The following is a 27,869-nucleotide window of genomic DNA, read 5'->3' as shown; positions in this document are numbered from 1 at the left end:
TGTGGAAACAGAAACGATAGGGTTCACAAGGTCCAAGGTAGTAGACTGTAAACAGGATGATTTTAGACTCATCTCTCCACTGTCCCATTGCTCTGCATTCTCAACTTCTCCAACTTGTTCTTCATGAATAAGATTGTTTTGTCCCTCAGTGTCTGCCCCTTTCCCCGAGAGCAGTCTTATTAAAAAATTATTTCTGGTCTTCCTTCCAGGATGGGGTTGCTTGGGAGCAAAAATCAGCTGATGTCCAATGAGAAACACACTTCTGCAAGCAACTCAAAAAACAAGAGTAAACCTCCTCCTGCCCCACCCAAGGTAAGCCAGCAGCTTTGTGTCCTTTTGGGATCCTCCACTGCTCAGTTAGTGTCTGGAGCGATGCAGGCAATACTTGCATGTGCCAGCAGGAACTTGTGTACTTTTGTTTCCTAAAATTTGGTCATCAATTGGGAAATGTCGTTCAAAGGGCAGACGACAAATGTTTATGGCTGGCTTCCCCCCACAAGCTTCTTAATATGGTGTGAACTGTTCAATCAACCCTTTCTTGCTCTGGGTTTTTACTCTGTCAAAAAGGATGCTATTTTCTCTTTGAGAATACTTTACGGCTGTGAATTGTCTGAGTGGGCTGCGGACGATGGTGATCTGAAAGGCTATGTCATCATAAGCCTGGCACAATTATTTGTGTGGGCTGGACTGGAGAGCAGGGCAGGAGACCGGGAGAGAAGGTGCAGAGACCACTGCCCTGTGTGCCCTGCATGGCTTGGACACAAGTCCTGCGTGCTGATCCCCGTATCTTTTAGATAAGGATGCTGCCCTCAGCACTCTGCAACCCATACTGATGTTGCTGACTTGCAAACGGCACAAAGATGGGTCAGATTCAGGCTAAGATTCAAAGTTGCAAACTGCAACAGAAACTTTACAATCAGGGAGGACGACGAGTTCACTAAAGGGGGTATACGGCTAATCTGTGTTGAGGTGGGCTGAGAATCAAGAATGCTGAGCATCTGCTTCTCCCTTTGAATTCATGTGGCCTCTGCTTGCATGGACACAGGTCAGTAAGACACGGGGTCAGGATTTCAGAGACCTCAAATAACAAAATTCTTGTTTAAACTTTGGAAATCACTTTATCTACCTGTTTGATTCTGTACAGAGGACATGAAGTTGTTTTGTCTTTTCTTGGCCTTGTCAGCACTGCATCCAGCAGCCAGAACAAGAGAAACTCTAGGTGCAACTGTCATGCGAAAATCAGCTCAGGTCTTAAGCTCTGAGAGGGGGGAGGAATTGCCTATGATTGCTTTTGATGACGGGTTGAGATGTTTTTCACTCCTTTAGTTTCGTTTCTGAGTTCTCCCATGGTTATGAAGTCCAGTTTTCATGACAGCAGATGTCAGACTGACCAAGAAGAATTCTTTTTCTAAATTTCCTTATCTCCAGCTCACTAGAGAAGAGCTGCTATCGGCGTAAATATAGCATCATCCATCACTTTCTGACACTCATTTTTTTTTTGCCACGGGCACTAAGCTCTCACATGTCATAGAATCATAGAATCATATAATCATTTGGGTTGGAAGGGACCTTTAGAGGTCAGGGGAAGTCCATATTTCTTTGAGTTAAATTAGGGCAGTGGGTCAGCAGCTCTTCCACCTCACACTGCTGCAAAGTAGGAGTCAAAGGATGGTGCAGACAGAAAACAGTAGATATTTTTAATTCAGTGTCTGTAGTTCACTCCTCCATGTGTATAAAAATACCTGGCTGTGGTCCAACACCCACTATGGTCACTAGATACTGTACCTTGGACTGGTCACAGGACTGGCATTTGAAGTTGGGTAGAGACCAATGAAGCCCACCAGGCCATTTCCATAATGTTAAACTCTTAGCCCACAAAACAAGGTGGTTGCATCCCAGCTGCTGATCAGGAGTGGTCTATGGCCAGTTGGCCACTCTCGAGGTCTGGGCCAAACCAAACTAGTGACCATGTCAATGTTTTAAAAGTGTGCCTAGATGAGTTGCAGTATCTTGCTGCTGTTCAATTTGCTAATATAGTCACTGCCTCTGTTTTTTGAACATATCCCTGAGCAAAGGATATTCCGTCAGCCTTGGGACTACTGCTGCAAAGAGTATCCTCAGTTTTCTTCTTCACTTCGAATAATATTGCAATTGTCATTTCTCAACGCGACCATTCATGTCTCATCCCCCATTGATCCAAAATCTGGCATTGGTGAACAAGAGTTAGATAGACCAAAGTCTAAGGAAGTGAGTCGGTAGCAGATTTATGCTTTTATTCAGAGGGGAGCCAAGGATTATTCAAGCTGACAGTTAAGACAGCTATGAACACATCATGGCAAAATGTGCTAAAGCCATCACGACACATACAGAGCCTGATTCAGGGGCTGCTGACTGACTACGGTGGGCTCTGGGTCAGAGTCCCACTCATCTGTGAAGCTGAGAGTAAGTCTTCCTGCAAACATAGCAAAGTAATAAATGTCTTCTTTTTTCTTTCTATTTCTACCAAAGGGCAGACAATTTATCAACATCCCCCATCTAAACCAAGCCCCTGTACAAGGTAAGATTCTTAGCTCAATTGCTGTTTTCTTTGCTTTCCTGTGGGGTTTTGCAAGGTCGTGGTCCCCCAACAGCAGGTCTGGAGAACAAGCCGTCATGTCGCAGGCGTGCGGTTTCTGTATCTTTAGCATTGCTAGGCGGGGAGTTTATCAATGTGTTTCAGAAGATTCAGTTTACATCGCTAACTGTTTGTAGCTGCCAGTTTCCCCTGCTCATCAAAGAAATTAAGAGGGAAAAGCAGTCCTTCTTCATTGGTTGAGCACAGTGAGATCTGAGACATCAACCGAATGAGATTTCTCTGTCTGCTGCCCTGTCTGCAGCGTGGCAACTTGTGGATGCTATATCCAGTTAGCTGAAAATTTCAGAGGAAATAGCAGGCATCAGAGAGTCCAGAGAGACTACAAAGACAAGGAGAAGAAAGAAAAGAGTACAAAATAAGGATGCACAGAGCCTCTGCTTGGAGGTTGTTGGTTGGCTTCATCCACCTCTGCAATTATCTGCGGGTCGCAGACGACGATGGTAGATGATTTTGGCAGGAAACACTCTGCTCAGCCTCTGACAGCAACTTGTATATATTTCTGTCGAAGAAGTGTTGCAGATTAAAGGGGGAGAGAGAGAGAATTAGAAGAGGGCAAAAAAGTAGAGGAAGCTTGGAAGAAAGCAGTTAGCAACACACACAAGTTCCTCATATGAGAGAAAGTGTAGGATTAGGGGAGACAGGGCATGAGGAAAGGCAAAAGTGGGGTGACAAACAGGATGGTGGAACAGCAAACCTACGTCTTAGGTCTCATGGATGAAGATGGAGGGTCTCTGCCGTGGGGCAAACAGAGGAACTTCTGCAATGTCAAAATGTTCTTCAAAATTGATGTTCGTTATGGAGATCAAATTCGTGGGAGGTGTAGCTCTTCAACCGTGTGAATCAGGATATGTTTCTGTGGAAGTATCATTTTTCCAGAAACTGTGCTTTCTTTTGCAAATTTTTTTCATGGCACATTTCCGAGTGGCCGTGCTCTCCTACCTCCACAACTGAGCAGAGGCTGCCGGTTTTTCACAGAGTTTTTATCAACTTTCTCACTCTGGTGAGAAGCACAACAGAAGCTACCTTCAGGGAGGCGGCTTTTACTTCTGCTTCATGCCAGAAGGCAGAAGTGGAAAGATGCTAAAAAACGTGTTAGGTACCATGTTAGCCATTTTCAGCTCTGAAAAATATTTTGATTTGTTAGGTTCAGTTCCAGTTTCGGAGGAATATTCACAATGACAGTCTGGGGAACTTCATATTTTTCTCCACTGGTGCTTGAGTTTCCAGAAATGATGCTATGTCTGACTCTGTCCTGTGTGTCAAAATGGGCTGATAGAAACCATGCAAGAGATTTGAGATATCTGAGAGATTCTAATGAAAGAAGGCAATTCAAGTGAATTGATAAAGGAAGCACAAAATCCAGACAATTCAATCACATGAAAAAATCAAAGAGCTGAATTATATCCTGTGGGAGCACTTCAAGTTCCATCAGGCAAGAGTATTGACTACAGAGATGTGGCATGTAATGTGAAATCAAAACCTTTTTCCTTCATTTTTGTTTTTAATTACTTTTTTTCACTCCTTGCATTTTGATTTTTTAAAGTATTTTTCTGATCTCAGTGTTGTGCAATTTGTTTCACGGTTTCCAGCTTTCTCACTGCTGCCTCAGAAACAATTTATTCCTTTTTTTTATTGTCAACAAAAGTCTAATTCCTCCTGACATTATTTAGCTCAACGGAAGTAACACAAAGGCAGGCAAGGAGTATATACCTCTGCATTCAACTGCGGTGTTGGCGGCATCACGAATCCACTTTTCACTTGGGATGGGTTTTTCCCTTGTGTGAGTCTCTCATTCATTTTACCATGGTTCCCTAAGCACTCATGATGTCTTTAAGGTTGGCCTATATCTCTATAGGGTCAAAACTTACCTTTAATTGTGCACCTCTAAAGCTCCCGGCACAGCAGAGTGGGAACCCATGATGGTGGTTACCAAACACAACAGCTCCATTGCTACAGTTGGTGTTATTTGCTAGCATTGGATAGATAAGACATAGCAGATGGGTAGAATAACCCCTGCCCTTGCCCTGGCAGCTGCTCACAGCTGGATTTAAGTACTACTGATGGAGAGAGCTGGTCGTTTTGGGTGCTTGTCCTCAGGCATTATAATAAGCTGCCACTGCACAAAGGATCGGTCTCTCTGCGACATTGTTTCTTCCAATTGAGGAACTGCAACTTCTTCCACCTCTTTGCTTGCTTTTGGCTAACCATAATATGAATAGGACTGATTTTCTGGGGGTGGGAGCTTAGTGTGCTCTGGAGATTGAGGTCTTTTGAGGCACCTCAAGATTAGCATCGAAGCTTTTAGTTGTTTTTATTGTTGTTCATTGAATATGAATTTGAGTTTGAAAGGAATGCTGTCAGAAACGTGGTTTTGAGCTTAATGGGGAAAAGGAGGAGTTGTTTCTACTGAAAGGGCTGACTTTTCAGTGAGAAATTAAAATTTCTCATCAAAAACGGGCATTGCCAATCAAAGGTAGGAGGGAGAAGGAAGGTGAGAGGGAATTGCCTAAAATGTTCAGATTTCCTAATAAAAAAGTTACGAGTTTGGGTCTGATACGGTTTTATGAGGAAAGCAGAAATTATCTGCAAAGATATTCATGATGTCAAAACACAAGGCAGAAAGGTATTTGGCAGAAAGCACTCTCGTAGTGCAAGCCTGGATGTCCCAAGAGACATCTCCCATGCTGTCACACTTGGGCTTGCTGACCAGCTGGGAGGTGCAACAGTCTCAGCCCGTAGTCTTCTACGTCTCCACCAACGGGATCTAATGGCTTTCCTCTTGGTGAGAGCAGCAGAGGCCAGTGTGCCACCAGGAGCTGTGCGTTTTGAAGGTATCCTTTTCTAGCACACGTTTACCTTGGTGAACCAACCTGTGCCATGCTGAACCAGAAAGTTGGACCCAGTAACTCATAGCTCAGTGCACCCAGCCGGCCAACACATGTGCTGCAAGTTGTCATTTGCCCCACGACCATCCTAGCATGGCTCTAAACCAATTAATGGTCCTTTGGCACAGTCTCAGCCTGGCTCCATAGCCATGAGATGGTTGCAAAGACCTTCCATTCATGACGGGGCAGCGGTGGGAAGATTGGTTGAATCATTTCTATTAAGCCATCAAACTGGCATTCAGCCTATGCAAACTGAGCTGGTATCTTAACTCCTGACAGCAGCTCTGAGCCAAGATGTATTTGGCTTGCAATCAAAGTCTCCGGGCTGCTAGCATTATCTGCAAAGCAGTCACTCCTAGCAGCCGCGACGGCTCCTCTGCCGTAGAGTCCCTCATGACCTAACTTGATCAAATAGGCCAAGAAAGTATTACCGACGCTGTTTCTCAGTGGGGTGACAGACTCAGAGACGGGAAGAGTCACTTTCATCATGAGACGGCAAGTCTTGCTGGCTTGAGCAGAGAGAGTTTTTCTTCTGGCTCACTTAAGCGTGTGGTGTTTCTCAACACCTATGTTGAGAAGGGGATAAAAGGTGATTATAATATTTTTTTAGCATATAAACCCTTTTTGTCCTTGCTGTATTTGCTCTTTTTCTTTCTCCCTCTCTCCTTTTTGTTGTTTTGGTTTATTTATTTGAACTTACATCAGTTGCTTCAAGATCAAAACTGCACTTTAGATTTTATTTTTTTGGAATATACAGCCACTCTATGCTTGAAGATGTTTACACATTTGCTTCTATTTTTCAAAGCAAAAGTGTGACCACTGCATTATTTTATTTTCAAGAGGAGCAGGACGGTGCATGTGGATGAGTATGGACATCCTACAGTAGGCACATGCCCAAAAATCTTTCATGTCAGAGAAGCTGTGTGACAACAACTTTCTCAAGGAGGCAACAAGAGTTTGGGTGCGCTGCTAATGCCAAACACTTTGAGATCCCTCAAGGGGAAGCTCCCAACCGTGCAAGCTATTTTAAGACTTCAAAGCATTCTCCCTTGTGACTGATCATCTTTTTCCCCCATACATAGGAGAAACGGAGCCTCTGCTAAAATCTCTCATGGATCTCCAAGTTCCTCCTCACAACCCTGAAGGGAACTGCTCAGGGCTTTGGTTTACAAAGCTACATGTCCTCCCACACTGACCCTTTCGCCTCCCTCCTCTCCAATAAATCGCCAGCAGAGCAGCAGCCAGGGCTTGCACTGACACAAAACCCAAGTTGCCCCAGAGACGCGTTATCTTGCGATGACAAAGGGCCAGCCTGGCTCTCTTGCTGGTGGCATTATTTGAAAAGGTCACACAGAGACTGTGGCTTGACAGTCTGTTTTGAAAAATGCTAATAATAGATCGTCCATTGCTCTTGGTGCATTAATTAGGCTGTGCACAAGTTAAACCTTCCTGCAGCAAATGGTCTTTTTCTTTTTTCTTTTTCTTTTTCTTTTTCTTTTTCTTTTTCTTTTTCTTTTTCTCTTTTTCTTTTTTTCTTTTTTTCTTTTTCTCTTTTTTCCTTTTTCTTTTTTCTTTTTCTTTTTCCTTCTTCTTTTTGTTTTTCTTTTTCTTTTCCTTTTTCTTTTTCTTTTCCTTTTCCTTTTTCTCTTCCTTTTTCTTTCTCTTTTTCTATTTCTTTTTTCCTTTTTTTTCCCTTTCCTTTTTCTTTTCTTTCTCTTTTTTTCTTTTTTTTTTTTTTTTACCATTGTGTTTTGGGTTGATTTTTGTGTTCATGTGCGTGTGCTGATCCTCTTTATAAAGTTTGACATGCCCCAAAATAGATACTCATTTCTGCTTCAGTAGCCGCAAGCATACAGAGCACATGTGAACGGTTGCACAACCTCTCTGAGAGCAGCACCGGCACAACCCGGGCATGCAAAGGTAGCGATTCAGCTCCAGCCCACGGAGACCTGCCCCGGGGTGGGTTTGCAGCCTTGCAGCACATGTACCAGCCGGCAGCTTTGCCATGCACAGCACGGCTCACATGCACTAGGGAGTGAAAGTTAATTTGACCGTGCCAAAATTTAGGCTTGACCAATATGGCTGGAGTAAAAGCAGCGTGGTAGGGTAGGGGATGGGGATGCAGACTTACTCACAGCCTCTGTGCAGGTGGGTTGCAAGCGAAATGGGAGACACAGAGCATGGGTTTTGTGCATCTAAAGTGCATTGGGGCCAGGGAGAGGGAAGGGGATCCTGGAGCGTCTACCACCCCCGTGGGAATTTCAGCAGAGCGGAGCAGCCAGGCACTATAGAGGTGCTGGTGGAAAGCAGCAGCATGACTGAAAAGTGGTGGCACGTCTGCAGGGAGTAGTATGTAAAACGGATGGTAAGATACAGGCTGAGTTGAGAGCATCTGGAGGGAGATAGAGCCCAATCCTAGCAATGGGCTCAAATAACAGAAATTGAGATGACTTTATACCTTTTTCAGTCGAGAAAGCCTCATCTTTTTGAGTCAAATCCCAGAGCCACCCTGGGAAATGTTGTTACAGCAGTTTTCATTTACCACCATGTAAAACTCAGGCTAAACACTGACAGGTTATTTATGACCCTTGTTATTCCACACAAACCCTTTTTTCTTGTTGACACACTGGGTTTTGTGGATAGGGGGTCTGGAGTGCTTTAAAAACACATACACAGGAAAACACTTCGGTGAATCAGCATCAGTCCCTGAGCAGAAGTTGTTGTTGGCAGGAAAACTGGCTTGGTGGAAAGCTTGGCTTTTGGGGGACGGGGGGGGTGACAACCCCTGTGTGTGTGGGGATGAAATGCCCTGCCATACACCTGGGTGTGCATCACCCCCTGAGCCAGGAATCAGCTGGATTCAATGATACCACCGCTTCTTTCAGATAACTTGATTGTGATTGCACTGTACGATTTTCCTGCCTCAAGTGACCGTGACCTGCAGCTGGTCAAAGGGGAGAAACTCCAAGTCCTCTCCAAGTAAGTGCCCTGCTGCCAGAGGGAGGTTCAAAGATGAGCATGGTGAGGCTGGGAAAGGGGGGACCTTGGGATCAGACACCAACTTGCAGCTCATCAGAGCTGAGCCTATGTCTGAGCTTTCCTCCAGAGTGTGACTATGGGTACCCTCTTCTCTCTGCAAGGTGGGGAAGGTCACACTTCCATGGGTTACAAATATTTTGGGGTTGGGTAATGTCCCTGCCTGGATAGTACTGGGACCTTCTTCACTGCCGGTGCCCATGGGCACAGAATTAGCATAAATAACAAGAATAACCTTGCCCCTGTTTCATATTTTGTGCTGATTGTGCTTTTGCAAAGGATGTGGGTTAGGCGTAGTCAGAGGAAAGGACAGAATCAAGCCAGAAAGGTATGTGGTTTCATTTCACCTTCTTCTCAAATTCACGAGAGAAGAGGTTGGCAGTCCATCTGCCCAGTCCATAGCAGGGCAGAGGTGGGCTTGGGTCCCCCAGTCAACAGACCTTGTAGGGCTGCTCCAACCTTGACTGCTCTGTGAGGTGGCCTCCAGAGGTGACATTTTTCACCTGGATGCCATGGGATGGGACCCATGGGGCAGGGAGATGGAGAGCCTGCCAGGCGAGGATGGATGGCTTTTGGTCACGGCTGGTGGCTGTCAGCAGCGGGAGGGCAAAGCAGTGGGGTATCTGGCAGACAAAGGAAGGAGCAAAAAGAATGACCACCCATGTCTCTATGCAAGAGACAAAATAAATCCACGGTGACCCAGATTTCCCTCCTCTCACCCAGGGTGCGTAGCAGAGGTTTGAGTCTGTGGTCACTCTGCGCTTCCTCTGCATTCATGGAAAGAAACTGTCACCTCCAGAAGTCCCGGAGACACCAACGACCTTCAACATGGTTGTGGTTCTAGGAAATCAACAGGGACCTGTAGAGTGGATTAAGGAACCCGAGTCTATTTGCAGTGCTTGAAACCCCAGAAACCACGCTGTGCTCACAGCCTTAGCTTGTCATGAAACCTCTGGGCACTCACGCTTTTTCTTCTGCTTGCTTTGCAGTGAGGGCGACTGGTGGCTGGCAAAATCCCTCAGCAGTGGGAGGAAAGGCTACATCCCCAGTAACTTCGTCGCACAAGTGGACAGTTTGGAAGAGGAAAAGTAAGTGCGAAAGCTTATGAATGGTGAACACTGATGCAGTGCCCTGTCTCTCAACAAGCCATGGGAACAGCTTTGCTAGATGGAAGGAAGATGTCACTGCTGGGATGGATGGCAAGAGGTTTTTCATCATCCCCAACAATGCTGCCCAAAAGTTCAGGAGAAGTTCTAAGCACCGTATGTGCGGTTCAGGGAGGATGAGGTTGCTATGGGGGAAGTTGGAGAAGACTCCTGTCCCACTGGTTGCACCCACCATGGAAAAAAAGGGATTTGGGGGAGAGAACATAAAGGTTATGTTTGCATTGGTAAATGAGCAGTGCCAGGGACCATCTTGTGATCCCACTGGGCCAGTCTGCCCACACACATAGTATCAAACTTCGTCTGCCTCCAAGAAGGTGTCTGTACATAAACTGGGAATCACTCAGGAGGGGCTGCATTGGTGCAGGTCTCGGATGTGCCAAGGACCACACCAACAATTCAACAGGGCACACATCTGAGTGCGAGTGCCCAGACCCACAGCCTGGTGCTGTTTTTTTCATTAGTATAGATGCAGCCTTCATGTTTGGCTCCCTGGAAAGAAGATGGTAAGAAAGACTTGAGCCAAAAGGGTTTATTATGCCTATAACACAAGCAGAAGAAGAAATTGTTTCCATGACTTATTCTCCTCTATGGCATTCAGCTATAAATGATCAGTCCTGCTTGCAATCTCCTCTTGGAGGGACCCAACCATCACTGAATTTAGCAGATATTTAACAGCTCACAGAAATGCGGTTGAGACATAAATGCTCTTTGTATCCAAGGGGTACATTTGAATGGCTATGGGTACCCTAAGCTCAGCCTCCAGCCCACGTATCTGCTTTATCCCCTGCCTGCCTGGGCACTGCTCAGGGCTCACTCACTTGCCAGGTGAGCCGTGGGTCCGTGTGTGCCTCAGAGGCTGTGTCCTGGCTGAGCTTCCACTTCTCTCGTGTACGGGTTACTGCACTTGCCACCTACTCTCTGCTCTGGCTGAATTGCTAGGCTGTGAAACAAGCCCAAAGTGACTGAAATCTGGTGTTAATCTACAGAAAACAGTCTATTACTGCCACTTTCCAGGAGATAAAAAAGCTATTTGCTGATAAAAATAGCCCTCAGTTTCAGAGCGTAATGGTAAAAAAAAAAAAAAACAAAAAAAAAAACCAAAAACTATCTGGAAAGAATTTGATTTTTTTAGAACTTTTCCTTTTCAAGCAACTATTTTGCCTTTTCTGTCTCCCAGGTGGTATTTTAAAACTCTGAGCAGAAAAGATGCTGAACGGCTGCTGTTGTCTTCTGGTAACAAAGTTGGCTCTTTCCTTGTCCGAGAGAGTGAAACCAGCAAAGGTGAGATCCGCAGAGCAAGGGTAACTCCTCGTTATTGCCACAGCTTGGAAAACCTTTCAGACCTGAGTGGCAAAGTTCAGCTCTGTCAGTGTTTCTTGGATCTGGCTAGGCAAAATAGTGTTTATTAGGCTCAGGAGGGCTGTAGAAGTGATCTGGGCATTTGGAAGGCAAAGATTTGCTCATGATGCTACACGTATGTGTAGTTCACGCTGTGGTAAGGGCGGCTCTTGCCACCCTGGTTTGTGGCAGAGATGCAGGAATACAGATAATTAGGAAAGACTTTCCAAAAGAATGTGTGGGGAGGGGTCTTTTCCTTTTCTCCCCAAGGAAATGTCACTTTTTTGGCAAACGGAGATTTTTCTACACACTCTTGAAGAAGCATTTCTCCTGTTTGCAGCAGAAACTTGCAGAATTTTGGAAAAAGTCTTCTGGTGGAACATTTTTTCCAGAGGAAACATGTTTTTCCTGATAGTCTGTAGCAGAGGGAATTGATGCAAACCAGAACTTCTGGAAGGAGACTGAGCAGAGCAGGAACGGTGGACTTCATCCACTTTCCTTCCATACGAACAAGTCTGGCTTTTGAAGACATAAACCAGTGAGGATGGAAAGGGCAAAGCATTGAGGTTGGGCAGTGGATATAGTTATTAACTGTCATATTAAACTGTGTAATTGCAATTTCTTTGTTCTGTGCTGTTAGTTTGTAGACAGTCTGGAAGATAGTTTAGGTTGTCCCATAGGAATTTCGTATAGTTTCTTTCCTACTTTTCTCCCCTTGCATCCTCTGGGCCAGCAGGTGTGTTTACAGCACGGAGGAAATGATGCTCATGGTGGTCCCATGGCTCTGCTCTGAACCATCTCTGTACAGTAATTCAGGAAAGTACTTCAGTCTCGCTGTGCTTTGGTTACTTTCCTGTGAAATGGATACAGGAATCTTTTCTTGCCACATGGGAAAAGGTGGTTTGTGTCTTCCTGACAGATCAGTAGAGACTTGGAGCGTCCATCTGAAGTAATATGGGACCTTCTTTTCCTTGACTTGCTTCCCAAATACTTCTACAAGGCCGAGGCCAAACAGTAAAAGTGGGAACTGAATCCTCCGTTTTACAACTAGTTCTTGCCTACTGTAGCTTCTCCTTCTTCCTTTCCTGTCATTATTTTACCCCATTCACATGGGAGGTCTCCAAGGCAGTATCTGTTCCTTCCTCCATGGCTACATCATTACCAGTAAATTAAATAGTGCCAGAGCCTGGATGGGACAGCAGGGTCATCCCCACAGTCTTTGTGCAGGTTTTGTCCTGGCATCAACCAGGCACCATTCCCAATAGTTAATTGGAGTGCAGCCATCCTGTCGTGGAGGCTGAGTCTCATGGTGTGGATGTGACCCCAGGGCTAGAAAGCAAGCTCTGGCATGGTGTAGTTTACTCACAGATGTACTCTGAGCTCTGGCCTTGTTGCAGACCTGACCATTTCAACCACATCCAACAGCAGGATTTGACAAATAGAGTCAAACCGGCGCACCGATCTTGAACTGGTGTGATGTCTAGCGTGCTAAGTGGAGCAACAAGATGCTCATCTTCCCGTAGCTCTCTGCCTCAGCCATCAGGCAAGGGTGCTGTGTCAGCATTATAGCCACCTGCTTTGACTTTCCCCCCTGCCCCATGCCTGAGCTCACCTCCACGTGTCCCTGCTGAGCTGACGCCAAGTAGGAGGGCTGCTTTCCATGAGGATTTGCAGTTTTCAGAATTTTTAGGGAACATTCAGGTCAGGAAACATCGAAGAGACTTGTTTCTAAGCGTTTTGCTTTACAAGTCATTACTTCTGCTTGTATATTGGCTTCCCTGCTACCTTTGTGGTACCTTTGCAGTGATCAAGGCTTGGAGCAGTCACCACGTGCTGCTCTTCTGTTTATCCCCTTCCCGCATTCCCCTTTGTTTGTTGGGATATTTGGGCAGTTGACATGACTATGCATTGCACCCAGGAAGGGTAAGGAGCAACAGACCTGCAGTGCACAAGCCCAGCAGAGACTCATGCGTTGTATCCGAAGGTCTGGGAAGGAGTGAGACCCTCTGTCCACACATGATCCTAGTCTTCGTAGCCTCTCTATGCGCCACACATGGATGGGATCTTTACTTGCTCAGGACAATTTCCCCTTACTTCTGCTAGCCATGAGCTGAAAACACAGGATTAAATAATTCCCTGCAATTCTCTGGGGTACGAGTGGGTCTAGGTCGCAGAGGTCTTGGACAGAGCTGGTGGAGTCCTGAGGTTCAAGGAGAAATAACCAGGCTAGACCTGATCTTTAATGCCCTGTCTCTGGTGTCTAGAAGCAGACTTAGCTGGAGGTGTGTGATATTCTGCATTAGCAGATGTGGCATGTTCCACTGCATGAAAGTCCCATGGTAGGCCCAAACGGTCAGAGATCAGCTTCTGCTCTGAAATGTGAGTCTCACCGGTGCCTTTTCTGTATTTAGTATTCTGTCTTAAAACATGCCTGTTATTCCTTCAAATATCTCATCCTCTGAACCATTCTCTGTGATCAGCTTCTACCTGAATACCCTCTGCTTTAGACTGCCTGAATGGCCATGGTGATACCATTTGATCCATCTTAACCACAGCTTCCTCCTCTCTAAAGAGAAGGGGAAAAGAGAAAGCCCCGCATCTCCAAATGTGTCATGAAGCTGAGTTCACTAAAGCACCCTGTGACCCACCATGAGATATCCAGAGCAATGTCACGGAATTAACCCTGCCCTTCAAACCCTCCAGGTTCTTCCTGTTTTCCGCCTCCACGATGTATATTTTCATTCACTTTGTACATCATCAACAACATTTGACATTCAGGGCCAAGCACTGAGCTGACTTAAGGGCAATATCATAGAATCATAAAATCATAGAATGTTTTGGTTGGAAGGGACCTGAAAGATCATCTGGTTCCAGCCCCCCTGCCATGGGCAGGGACACCTTCCACCAGACCGGGTTGCTCAAAGTCCCATCCAACCTGGCCTTGAACACTTCCAGGGATGGGGCAGCCACAGCTTCTCTGAGAAACCTCTGCGACTGCCTCACCACCCTCACCGTGAAGAGTTTCTTCCGAATATCTCATCTAAATCTTCCCTCTTCCAGTTTAAAGCCATCACCCCTTGTCCTATCACTCCATTCCCTTGTAAAAAAGTCCCTCCCCACCTTTCTTTCCGGCCCCTTTAGGTACTGGAGGGCTGCTCTAAGGTCTGCCCGGAGCCTTCTCTTCTCCAGGCTGAACACCCCCAGCTCTCTCAGCCTGTCCTCACAGCAGAGGTGCTCCAGCCCTCGGATCATCTCCGTGCCCTCCTCTGGACTCGCTCCAACAGGTCCATGTCCTTCTTGTGCTGAGGACCCCAGAGCTGAAGGCAGTACTCCCCATTAGCTGCATGCACTGGAGAGTGGTTGTCTCATACTGGGTTGTCTCAGCCACAACGGGATGCGTTCTGCACCCTGCCTAAGAGCAGCACCTATTCACAACCCATCCTAAGCAGCATCTCATTTTGTTTATGGTTAAAGACACAGAAACTCTGCAAACCTGGGGGCTTCACTTTCAGTCAACATTTTGCAGAGGCCGTGAAAGGCACATTCAATATCCTGGGAAGATAGGTCTTTGTCAAGACAGGGTGGGAAGTAGACCAGCAGTGAAATCATCAGCGGAGAGCTAGCCTTGCTGAAGCTGCTGAAAATAAACAAATCTTCCCCCGAAGTAATAATCATTCTGCAACCTGCAGGAACACAGTCACACAGCTGTGCCGAGTCACGAACGGCTGCGTCTGTGCTCCCGGCAGGAGGGACCTCGCAGAGCTCAGCCGCCGGATCCAGCTGAGCTCCTGGGTTTCCCATCGGGAAGGAGTTAAGAGCCTCATGAGACCCACAGGAACAGGAGACGCCACCTGTGGTGCGACTCAGTCTGAGATGCAGGCATCAAAATGTAGATATCACATGTGGAAGTTGTCTGAGCTCCCACTGTGGCCAGTGAGGCTTGATTTGGTTGCCAAAGCCTGAATGTCTTAGAGTCATCTCCAGGTGCTCCACCAGCAGGTGTGGTTTTGCACCATATCTGCCAGGCCCATGCAGATCTTCCAGAACATCTCAAGTAGTACCAGACACCCATGTTTAGATGACTGAATCAAGTATGATGTGAAGTTGAATCCCACCATTTACTTTTCCCATACAAAACTTGCCACCCTTTCAACAGAAAGGACCTGAGAGCCCTTTTAGGATGGTTTGGGGTTCCCAGACCCAGAACAGGAGGACCTGACACCCAGAGCTGCCCAGGGCAAGCTTTGGTTGTGCTCACACTGCTCTGAGCTTATGTGGAGTGCAGGTGTGGACCTCTGTGTCAGGTCAGGTCTGTGCTGGGATGCGATGCAGGACTGTAGGATAGGCGAATGTCCCTTGTAGCTGAGGAGCAAGAACTCCTTTCGGCCATCCTGGCTATTATCAGGGGAGATTAGGACACCTGCCATCCATCCATCTCCACTTAACATTTTTAATTTGCTGCTGTCACCGGGAGAAGAGAGAATTGAAGCTTTTCAGCCCTAGTGCTTTGCCTTTACACTGCATCTCCCAAGGGAACAGGGAGAAAGGACACGTATCTCTTGACCTTATGTCTCCCACTAAGTGAAATGCTGGTTGTGCTGGTGGGGTGGTTCAGCTCCTCGTCAGTCCTGTGTTCCCACAGACAGGTGAGAGTACAGTCACTTGTTTCATCTAGATGAGGTGACGGGGTTGACAAGGCTCAGATGGGAGATATGGACCTGTGGCAAGACCATCATGACCTAAGGAGCATCTGATCACTCTGGCTGGAGTTGTGCTGTTGATTGCCATATTGCTTCCTTGGGGCTGTTGGCCACGGCGTAGGCAGGTCTTACTCAATGCAGCCTCAACAGGCCCAGTTAAGCTCCGATGAACCTTTGTCCTCTCCACTTGCCTTGAAGAGAGGGAAGTGTGTAGCTTTGCAGCCTGGTGGAACTTGTCCTGAGAAGGCATCAACAAGGGGTAGGAGCGGTGTCAGAAGCTGTAGGCAGCTGAGGAAAGAGGAGGTAACGGGTCCCTGAGTAGAGTCCTGCTTGTCCTCACAATTCCTTCTTCTGCTCATTCTCCAGGTGCCTATTCCTTGTCCGTGAGAGACAGCGACTCTGCTCATGGGGACATCATCAAACACTACAGGATCCGCTCCTTAGATGGTGGGGGGTATTACATCTCCCCCAGGATGACTTTCTCCAGCCTGCCAGAGCTGATCCATCATTACTGCCGTAAGTCGTTTGCCTTCCCTAATGGGTTTGTCTCCTAGCAAAAGGTGGGCATGTGAACAGAAGGAGGACAAACTTACCCTGCCACCACTCCATCCACCCTCATGGGTCAGATGTGCTCCTACAAGCAGAACTTGGGCACTCATGTCCTGTTTGTCATCCTAGGGCATTGTAAGGGTGAGCTCTGCCCACAGCCCCGTAACCGTGGAGTGTTTCTCGTCAAGAAAGGAAAGCAATGAATGCTGAAGGGATATGCAGGAGGGATGCTTGAGAAGCAGGGTTTGGACTAGCTGGGCTGGAGAATTTGCTCCTCCATGGCTCCCTTTTTGAGCTTTTTCCTTCCGTTGTGTCCATTCTGGGTGCCTTGATCCCTGTGGCTGAAACATTGTTGTGGTTGTGGAGGTTTCCCATGGGTTGACTTTTTCCTGACACGTGTAGATGAAGGAGGTTAGCTCTGTCACCACATTGAACTGTCCTATGCTTCGTCCTCATACAGAGAAAGGGGATGGCCTGTGCCAGCGACTCACAGCTCCCTGTGTATCCCTGGTTCCCCAGAGACCCTGGGCACAGGACGAATGGGAGATCCCACGGGAGTCTCTGAAGCTTGTGAAGAAACTTGGCAGTGGGCAGTTTGGGGAAGTGTGGATGGGTAAGTATAATTCCCCCCATTCCAGGAAGGAAGTATGTGTATAAGCAGAGACAGAAAGCTCTCTTTCCTTAAGCCCAGACCAGTCTGGACTTGGGGGTGATAAAGTATGAACACGTATTTATGGGTACACACACAGCAGTAGACGCCGTACTCCTGGGAAGGACCAGACAGATTGTGATTGCACAGGTCAGTGGTTGAGCATGTGTTTCCCAGGCTAGATATACGTGATGGGTGTTGAAGTAACTACATACTTATCTCCTGAGACGTGCTCTCATTCTTCCTGGGAATCCTGGGCATGGTTGTAGGATCCTAAGTTACCCACAGCAGGGTACCTGGGTGACACTGCCCCACTTTTTCTACTTCCCTGTTCCACTTTATAACCTAGATCTCAATCCCTTACGCCTTTCTGCCCACTGCTAATCAGTGGGAGAGGAAGTGGGGTGAGCTCAGCTTCCTCTGCTGTCCTCTTTGTGGTTGCCTGTTGCCTTGGCAATTGAGATTGTGGACAGGACCAGATGGAGTCGACATCCTGACTGCAGACTCCTGGCTTTTTCGATGACGTTTGGATTATTTGAGGATCCAGCTGGTGGGAGACCGCATGGGTTTCACCCAGAAAGAGTCTTGCAGGTCTGGGAGGACTGTGTGAGGATAGGTTCGTTGCATGGGTGTCCACCACCCAGAGCAGGGATGATCCCTGATGAAACCACATGGATTGACAGCTGTGCCGTGTCTCTCCCTTCTCCTCTCATACCTGCTGGTTGCTCAGACTCCACTGGCACTGAGATTTACCATGTATTTCTAAGAGATTGAAAGTGGCTGCTGTGGTTTTCTGCTCCCTGATGCACAAGCTCTTCTGCTCCTTATTGCATGGGCTGGTAGAGCCTGTAGAGAGGCTGACCTTCCTCAATGCATCATTATCTCTCTACAGGCTATTACAAGAATAACATCAAGGTGGCTGTGAAGACCATGAAGGAGGGCAGCATGGATCCTGATGCCTTCTTGGCAGAGGCAAACTTGATGAAGAGGCTCCAGCATAACAAACTGGTCCGGCTATATGCAGTAGTCACGAAGCAGCCGATCTACATTGTGACAGAGTATATGGCCAACGGTAAAGACCTTCATTGTTTTTTTTGTTGGGTTTCCGCAAAATCAGGTCAGCGAGCTGGCTGGTAGTTCCATGCATAATGGGAGTGGGGAGGAGTGCATTGTACCAAATCTGTAAGCAGAAGGACTGAGTGATTCAGAAGTTTGTTTCTAGTATTGGAAGAGAATTTCTGGGCAATGATATCCTGCCTCTTGTGGTCTCCTGTTTCAAAAGATGCTTCACAAGATGGTGATGCTTCACTTGAAGAGTATTTAAAGTTCTCATCTCCACTCTTCCTACTGGAAGTTTGTTTCAGGTTTTTAATCCCCTCATGGTGAAATTGTCCTTTCTTTTGCCCCTCTTGTCTATAAGGCTTTGAATGATGAATGCCCAGCAGTTTTCAAAAGGTCTGGGCAAAATAGAGGGGGAAAACTGGCTGTGTTTGGAAACTTCCCTAATGGAAAATGCTCCAGAAGACACCCATTGTTGTTCCTAGGATTTTCTGTAGGATACAGGCAGATTTGTTGCATATATTCCGAGAAGCACCAGGGAAAGCAAATGCATAGACTGATTCAGAAGAGTTAGAGCAATCTCTCCCTTTTTGCAGGGTGTTTGCTGGATTACTTGAAGACAGAAGAAGGAAGCCAACTGAATCTCCCAAAACTCATTGATATGTCTGCTCAGGTTAGTGAACAGTCTCTGGGAAACAGTCTCAAGACTACAATTTGTTACTGCCTCAGTGAAAGTCTTGCGAGTCTGAAGTCTGTCAGAGCATAGATTTCATGGAGAAAAACAGCTCCTCCTGGTGTGCTCTCTTCGGGTTTGTCTCTCAACCCTCTCGTGTGGATGTGCGTGTCAGCTCAGAGATGCTCTGCTGCCCTTGGGACAGCCTCTGGGGAACTTAGTGCAGTGCTAGAGAATGGGGGCGTTGTTTTGGGGGTTTCGGGGTTTATTTTGTTTTGTTTTTCTGGCTTGCCAAGCCGGAAATAAGTTGGTTTCTCTTTTTATCAAAAGGAAGAAAAAGCTCAACAAAGAGGCTTTCAATGCAGAGACATGCTGGCTTTCAGCAGTTCTTCCCTTCTGATGATTAGGCATAAAGGATGTTCTGACCCTCAAATTCAGGAATATTCCTCCTTATGAGAATAAACTTTTATCTTTGTAGGGTTGATTCCCTCTAAGCGTCCCCAGGCTGTAAATGTTAATAGTTGCACTGTAACGTCTTAGTCCACAAGTGCATCTGAACTCAAACAGGTCAAAGTTAGGGAAACCGCAAGCAGAGTGGCAGCATCTTCGCAAGAAGTTGTACATGAAGGCTGAGATTGACAAAATCCCTCCGCTTCGGTCTGAGCCAACTGTTGACAGAGTTTGGTTACCGACAGCAGAGTTAGGCTAATTTTGGAAATACTGGGAAAAAAACATGAAGCATCAGTGTCACGTCTGAATATAGCTGTTTTGATATGCAGGTCTGGGATTTACCCATAAGATCACTCGGCCTCTCTAGGTCAAAGTGAAGCCTGAGCAAACATCATGTAAAGGCTGGCCACTTGGTTCCAGCCATCATACAGAGTTATTTTATAATGTATTAAAAGCTGGAGAATCTTAATATTTGAGCAAATGTTATATGATAGCAAAAGATTTTCCATCTTGCTTTAACCAGGATGAAAATATTTAAATACTTTAAAGCAGTGTCCCCATCTGTCATTTTTATTTTCCCCTGCACCCGTGTGAAGGGTGCAGAGATACATGTTTCAGGGCCTGCCCTGTTCACTGCTGATCAGTCTTCCATATCTGCAGCTTTATCTTTGTTGTCTATCAGAGGTTATGAGGCCAACTGCACCTTCCCTGTGTTGCATCTTTCCCTTCATTTCTTCCTTCCTTCCCTCCTTCTCTCTTTACCTCCCCACTTCCCTCCCTTTTTCATTCTATCATTCCTTCTCTTGAAAGTTATGGCCTGTGATTTGGTTTAAATTCCTGATGATAAGCAGAATGGTCCAAATTCATCCGTATTACAGAGCCGTTGCGTTTGATGGGAGCATTACCCCAGAAACTGGCTTGATGCATTTCTATGCAAGAGGAAAGTGCCGTAGCCAGAGCATTCTGCACTCAGCTGTAGTCACAGGGGGGACCCGGAGCAAAGCCCTTGGCCAACTTTGTACCCAGCTTTGAGGCAGGGACATCAGAAGCTACAAGTGCTCATGCATTTATTTAACACAACGTTATAGCTTGCATTGAAAATGTGGAATAACGAAGCATTTCCAGGCAGATGTGTGGAAGCATCTAGGGAGAGGTCGATGACCTTGTCTGTCCAGGCACGAGGGTGGTGTAGGTCTGACAACACACTGGTTGCAGAAAGCCCTGGCAGAAACCCATCCCAGGGCAACCTCAAGCACTTCTCTCCAAGTTCAGGGTTGAAGCCTTGAATGTGATCATATGGCGTGGCCTGAGCTGGCCAGAAACCCGTCCACTACAATGGTAAAATAGTCCCCACAGTGGGCATTGTCACTAGGGTTGAGCAATTGTATGTGGATGTCCCCTCTCCGTGGGTACCTGGAAGCATTCACCCACCCTGCCCACCCCTCTCGCATCCCTTCACGCTCTTTGCAGCATCCTGTACCACATACTGCTTCCAGGACCAGCATATTCGAACACAGACTAAACCACCCACACACCCCACCAATATAATAACCCACAGAAGTGCACCTGCAGTGCCTGGAGTAGGAAGGATTTTGCCCATCCATCAAGGATCAGAAGGACAGCTTTCATTGTTCCCCCTCCCACCCCGGCACCACCTCCCCAGGACAGGGATTCAAACATTCACTGGGTAGCTCCGGGAGGAGGAGGAGGAAAAGGGGTGTCTCTTGAGCTATTTTGCAATTTGTTCGTCTTCGGTGCCAGGATGACATCATGACCCAACAAGAACCCAAGCCGCTCAAGCGCGATTTTGGATCCAATAGTGTCCGTCAGAGTTAAAATTAGAAATCTCTGGGCCAATGTATTTGATCCTGTGGTCAGTCTCGAGGGTACATGCTCGAAAGCACGTTGGGCTGGAACGGGCCCATCGCTGGGTACTATCTCATTAACATCAGGACAGGAAATTACATCAATTCTTCCATTTTCCACTGCAGCAAACAACACTTGCGCTGAAGGGGTGTTGACACAGGTTAGAAATGCAGCATTGGAAAGTATGTGTTAGTATCCTGTTTAAAACCACATGTAAGTCGAGATGCTGATGTGAATCTGTATGGAGTGGAAAATTGCTCTGCCCTCACCCACAGGGGCGTAAAAGCTTTAATAGGTCCTAGCCATTATTAGCAGGGGTTACATGCAAACCCTCACCTTCCCGGTAAACACCTAACCCAAACCTGAGACTCAATTGATAGAGCAACTTTGCAACCTCTTCTTTCTATATCTCCCAGCACCCAGCAACAAAAGATTGCTGCCATTATTTACAGAGGCTCATCACACACCAGGCACCTCCCCGGGGCTGCTGCCTGCTCCAAGGAGCTAAACGTTTCAAGACGATCTTGGGAGCAAGAACCTCCCAAAGTAAAGTTTGGAGATGGTTTGGCAAATCAAGGGATTTGTCCAGGGACATACTCTCTGTCCCAGTCGTATTTCTATGGATATCTGGGTCTTCTGCACTATTGCATCCTGTAGATATCAGAGAGGAGAACTGCATTGTGTCCTGGGTCCTAGTCTGGATCCAGCACAGGGAAAGAAAGCATCAGTCTCAGTTTTATTGCGGGGGGATCTCCAGGGGTCTCTTCCCCATCCCAAAGCAGATCAGTGAGGTAGAACAGAGGAGGTTGCTGTAAAACCTCTAGTTGTCCTCCTACATCTGGACTTTGCTACTGTGACCGAGAGATGGATGAGTTCTTTGAGGGTCTTTTTCTTTTTTTAATTCACATATTTAATCCGTTTGTGATTAAAGTATCAACTAGAGAGGAGAGTCTTGTGGCAGAAACTGGGAATCCAGTGATGTGGTTTCAGGTTTGCTTCAACTTTCTGCATCTCTCTGCAGAGACAACTCGCAGCTGTAACTTCTGAGCAAAACAGAGCGATGCTTCTGTTCTGCTTCACTTGTCTGCTTAAAGCTTTCGGAGGTTGGGTGTATGCTGGCAGAGCTGAACATATGCACACATACATGGGCAATATTTATTTATGTATGTATATCTCTACCTGTTTATCTGTCTGTCTCTTGATCTATCTGACCATTCATCCATCCACGGAGCACATATGCATGTCCATGCACATGGAGGCATGTGAGCAATCCTGTATGCATGCTGTGCTTTTGTAAAGGTGGGTAAGATGTAGCCAAGCTAACTTGTTGTCATAGGAAAGTGACTGATGAGGATGGACTCTTCCTCCTCTCCTAGGTGGCAGAGGGAATGGCGTACATCGAGCGCATGAACTCCATCCACCGTGACTTGAGAGCCGCCAACATCCTTGTCTCAGAGACGCTCTGCTGCAAAATTGCTGATTTTGGCCTGGCCAGGATCATTGAGAACGAATACTTGGCACAAGAAGGTGGGTGTCGTTCCCAGCATTGCCTCACCAACACATTTCCCGTATCTCTAATCATCCTGCCATGCAGACGTGCCAAGATACGGGGAGTCCAAAAGCTGGGATGGGACCAGGTGCAGGGCACCGATGCCGATGGTGCAAGACCAGAGCCCCCGTTGCTGCCGTGGTCAGCACCCAGGCAGCAGGCAGAGCAAGCAAGGGAGCCAAATATTGGGTGCTAGGAGAGGCAGCAACACCTGGGGATAATAAAGAGCAAGTGAGGTTTGTAGAGGGAAAAGCGAAAAAAAGGCTTTTGGCACTGTTTGGGGGAGTCCTGCTGAATCTCAGGTTGTGTTAGTGGAGAAATTTGACCTCTACTAACGAAACCTGCTGCCCGTGCTCACACGTTCAGAGTGAGTCAGTCCAAAGGGAAGGAAATAGCAGTGTAACTCGGTCATCGCACGGCAGAGGGGAGCTGGAGCCACGAATCTGGACTTCACGGCAGCTTCTAGGTGTGCCAGGCAAACCGAGCCCAGACCAGAATCAGGTCCCTTCCATAACAGAGGGACAACTGACAAAACATGGGAGAGGGTTTGCAGCTTGGCAGGTGTTTCTCATGGGAACAGAATACCTTAAGCATCTAAAATGAACCAACCAACCAACCAAGGTGTGCAAAACCAACTATTTCCCATGTTAATGTGAAATCTCCTTATGACTCCACCTGCAAAGCCAAGCCCCTTGCTGGGGTTGAGTATCTGGACTGGTGAGGGACCGGAGAGCATGGCCATGAGAGGTGACAACTGGTTTGGCAGGTGCAGAGGTCCATCTACAACCGTTTGGCAACAGGGTTAAGTCAAATTCCTCTGGTGGCAGCTTTTTCTCTGTAATTTCTCTGCACTGACCTCTGACTCTGAGGTCAGTTATGAGATCACGTCATTCAGGTTGCAAAGAGACTTCATAGAGCATCAGGGAAACAAGCAGAAATGATTGAAATAAAACAATTAAGTCTGATATAAATGGCACTGACCAGAAGATTTTCAGATGTTGGAAATCTGTTGTGCTGTAGAGTTGGGATGAAGCTAGAATGCTCCATAAAAAATACTCTGGGGGAAAGGAAATTGAATAATTTTTTTTTTCTTATAAGACAGGAAACTTTTCTTTCAATTTGCTGTCCCAAAATACTTAATGACACAAATTATACCCATTTCAACATGTAAAACTACTTCGAAGTAATAAAAGCTTGCAAATGTAATTTGTGAAATGTCATGAAGGGGTACTGTGAGATTGCTGCAATTTTTTATGGCAGTTTTTACCCTTAAGAGAAGTTTTGGTGAAAGTAATATAATTCTGTTAATATACCCAAAGGAGCTACATTTCCAGTAGAAAACAGTTCCTATCAGCATTTTTCCAGCTAGCTCTAAACTGAAATAACAACTGCCCCTCTATCTACTTTAAACAGTTTTCACTTCATAGATTGCGTTTCCGAGCCTCGTCAGTCTGCTTGTCAGAGTACGATGTGCAAGAACAAAGGCACTTATTTCAAACACCGCTTTTGGGCTTTCAGTCCTGAAAGGATATATACAAATAAAAATGTGGTTTCCTCTGCAGTCTTTAATACGTTCAGTTCCTACCTATCAAAGTGTTTTGGGGTTTTTGGGTGGGTTTTTTTTGGCCTTAGCTAAACTGAAATTGCAACCTTACGGTCATCGCTGTCCGCACTTGGTGGACAAAATAAAATGGGACTTCTTTTGTTTGTGATACACATATGCAGCTTTAAGAGCTGGGGAAATTATATTGCTGTACAGTTTATGCACTTTTGCTAAAAACATCCCTCTTCCAGTGAGTGTTTTCATACAGAATAAAATCCTACTGTTGTCCTCTAATAAAGTTACCGGAGGCATTGACTTTGAATAGCAGGGACACATAGTTTGGGCTGCAGAAACCCTCTGATTCCCCACTCCCCACCTGAAGAGCCAAGGGTCCCTCACCAGAGCTGCTTGATGCCCAGGGGCTGCGGCAGGCACTGCTCGCTCCCAGATCACCGACACTGGTCCATCATCCATGCTGCCACTCCTGGCTCCCTTCCTGAGATCCCATTGCTAAACACACAAGAGATGCAAAGGGGTTATAAGACTGCAGATTCCTCTAACTTCATCAGTAACGCAGTTTACCTAGAGCTTTTTAATATGCATATTATCAGTTACCCAAGGCATTAATTTTTTTCAAACTTTGGCCTCTGTGTATCAGTATCTATGGATGCTTATAAGCATATACATGTGAAAAAGTTTTTTAAGATGAAGTAGCCTTGATTGCACTGGAAAAAGAACCAAGAAAGGCAAAAAGATGCCAGGAAGAAATGACCTTTTAACAAAAGCCAGCGATAGGCAGTAATTACCTTCCTCTGACCTTATCTCTGTAACTCCACGGTCCCTTCAATTAGTCTTGCTGCAGCCCCCTGATGCAGCCCCCAGCCCGCAGGACCCAGGGCTCAGTTTTGGGGAACTGCTTGCCCGTACCTGTGGGAGCAGAGGGAGATGCTGTACCTCCATGCGCTATTTCCCTTTGTTTCCTGCGGGCAGGTGCCAAATTCCCAATCAAATGGACCGCGCCGGAGGCCATTAACTTTGGAGTTTTCACCATCAAATCCGACGTGTGGTCTTTCGGGATCCTCCTGATGGAAATCATAACCTACGGCAGGATCCCTTACCCAGGTACAGCGCGCTGCGAATTCGGGATGAGCGTGCATCGACTTCAAAGCATCTAATGTCACTTTATGCTTGGAGGCACATAGCCAAGTGTGCACATGTGTGCTCAGACACACACACCTGTCTCTTCGTGCTGGGTTTCCTCTCCTAGTCTCCCACTAGCCTCATTTATACCTGTGCTGGGCAAAACTTAGAGAGGGGAGTGAGGGAGGGGACAGGAGGATGGAGTTGGGAACTCAGCCCTGAAGAAGGGATGGTTCCCAGATATGGCCCAGCGTCGCAGTCCCTCACGCCCCTCCAGCTCTGGCTGGGTGTGAGCTATGGGGAGCACTGAGCTTCACCCCCAGGGTGCTGAATAACTCCTCTTGGGCTGTGTTTTCCTCCAGGGATGACCAACCCCGAGGTGATTCGCAACTTGGAGCGGGGCTACCGCATGCCCTGCCCGGACATGTGTCCCAGTGAACTCTACAATATCATCCTGAAATGCTGGCGAAACAAGCCGGAGGACCGCCCAACCTTTGAGTACCTGCAGTCAGTCCTCGAGGACTTTTACACTGCCACGGAGAAGCAGTACGAGCCGGAGCCTCAGCAATAAGCCACCGTCCCACCAGCACCTGGGGACAGATCTGGAGGAAAGCCATCACCCAGCAATGGCTCGTTTCAGGCCTTTTCCTTTCTCCTGTGTGCCATTTGGAGATGGGGAATGAGGAGGGACATGAGGGAGGTGGATGCTGCCAGCTCTGTGGTTATCATGGAGACTAAAGAGCTGGCTGAGAGCTGGCACAGCTCCTTCTTCATCCGCCTTGGAGGTCTGTACCCACTTCGCAGACATTGTCTCCGCCACGAAGGACAGCAAACTCCTTCATGACCCACCTGCACACAAAAAAGCCCCTCAGCCCTGCAACTGCAGCCCCAGGAAGAGGGAAGGGGCCATGACCGGGGTGGTGGTACAGGGGGGGTGCACAATCTCTCCCCCTCTTCTGATGCCACTGCCGGCAATACTACAGCCCCCTTCACGCCATGGGCAGGGGTGGGAACATGTCCTGTCTGCACCTCCTTGGGCCACACCAGGCCCCCAAGCTCTGGAGCAAGCTCTCCAGGCGATACCATCTCTCTGCCCCAAGTCAATAATAAAGAACTGGATACGACCATTTCCCATTTCTTTATTCGGGTGTCAGGGCAAGAACGAGCCTCTGTGCTTCCCGAACCTACCCACAGCCCATGGAGGAGAAGGGGAGAGGCCATGGGGCTCCCCGGGCAGAGTGGGGTGATGCTGGGGTGGTACCCCGGCGTGGGAAGGGGGGGATGCCCGGAGTGCACCCACCGACGGCCGGCACAGGAGGCCCTGGAGCCTGGAGACAGGAGAGATGTTCGTGGTGTGGCCAGGAGATGTCCCTCCTTCCCTGCAAATCTAGTGGTGGGGAATTCAAAAAAATATAGATTAAAATACCTCAAAAATAAAAAAAATACCCTCCTTGCTTTGCTGAGCCCTTCACTGCACAAGCTCCTGATGCAGCATCGGTGCATCATGCCAGCCCCAGGGTGGGTCCTGCTCCGCACCCAGCACCAGGAGGGTTCAAATGCTGTTTCCTTGGTTTCTGGTGCACCTCTGACCCACAGCTCCGGTGGGAATGCCCACGTCAGGTTGCAGGGTGGTCTCCAGTCAGCAGTTACACTGGGTCGGGGAGTGGAAGATGAAGAAATAAGGCACAGATGGCACATTGAAAGGAGTCTTAGGACCACAGAAGTGAGCAGCATCTCCCCAGGGTGCTTGGTCTGCTGTTTTCTACCCCATAAACTGGATTTTGAGTCCTTCTGCAAAGAGTGCTTTTCATAGTGTAACAAGGATGCTATGAGAAAGAAACCACAGAGATGGTCCATGTGCCAGAAAAAAATACCTGACTGTCACCAATGCGTGACACGGTGACCTGTGCACCCCACTGCCACAAGAGAGCCTAGAAGGAAAAAGGAGTGGGAAGATTCATAAAAATCTGTAGGAACAACTGGGCTATCAACAGCTACATTCAGTCCAAGGCCTTGATCTTCAGTGCCATAATGCCCCTGTCTGTCGCCTGTGAGGAGATAAAATCTCTCACTGTGATGCCAGCATCACTTCCCAAGTGTTCCCGACAGGATAACGTGCTTGCATTGGTGTGAACAGCACTTTGCTTGGCTTCAAATGCTGTTTATCACTCCCTTGCAGACCCACAACTGGGAGAAAAAGTACGTAGGAACTGGTTTAGTGTTCACAGGAGGCCAAAGTCTCTGGAGATGGCTGGTTTGCAAAGCTTGGAAATGTCATTGCCTGCGTCCTGAGGAGGGAAGGAGGCTTTAATAGCACTAAACAAATGTCCCAGACACAGGAGGAAGGGAACTGGGTGAGATGATCCAGCCTCAGAAATCCTAGATCTAGTGGAGACATCCTAGGGTGTCCAGGATGTTTTCACAGGGCTGGTGGATAGGGGTCTATGGGAGACCTGCACCCCTCTGGGACTGCAGCTGGAGCTGACTGGGGTGTGGAAAACAGCATTTTCCTGAAGCTGTGTTCAGGAGGTGGAATTTCACCCCCAGAAAGTGTCCAAACCTGAAGGTGAATCAACCCCTGGTGGCTCAGAGCTCTTTTCTTACCCCACCCAGAACACATCTGAACTGCAA

The 27,869-nt window shown here is 47.3% G+C and overlaps 1 protein-coding gene across 1 annotated transcript; it reads left to right on the top strand.

Moving 5' to 3' along the window:
• The first annotated feature begins 210 nt into the window (after positions 1-210).
• On the top strand, positions 211-25,860 carry LOC104165240 (tyrosine-protein kinase Blk-like). Its single transcript, XM_009704816.1, has 12 exons — positions 211-312; positions 2,509-2,557; positions 8,406-8,499; positions 9,546-9,644; positions 10,900-11,003; positions 16,127-16,276; positions 16,770-16,922; positions 17,851-18,030; positions 18,614-18,690; positions 22,383-22,533; positions 25,089-25,220; positions 25,601-25,860. The coding sequence occupies exons 1-12, from the start codon at positions 211-213 to the stop codon at positions 25,807-25,809; spliced, it is 1,500 nt and encodes a 499-aa protein (XP_009703118.1). The 3' UTR covers positions 25,810-25,860.
• The last annotated feature ends 2,009 nt before the right edge of the window (positions 25,861-27,869 follow it).

Source organism: Cariama cristata, unplaced genomic scaffold, assembly GCF_000690535.1.
Source record: "Cariama cristata isolate BGI_N322 unplaced genomic scaffold, ASM69053v1 scaffold8837, whole genome shotgun sequence".
Lineage (NCBI taxonomy): Eukaryota > Metazoa > Chordata > Aves > Cariamiformes > Cariamidae > Cariama > Cariama cristata.
This window is presented reverse-complemented; position numbering and strand designations above follow the sequence as displayed.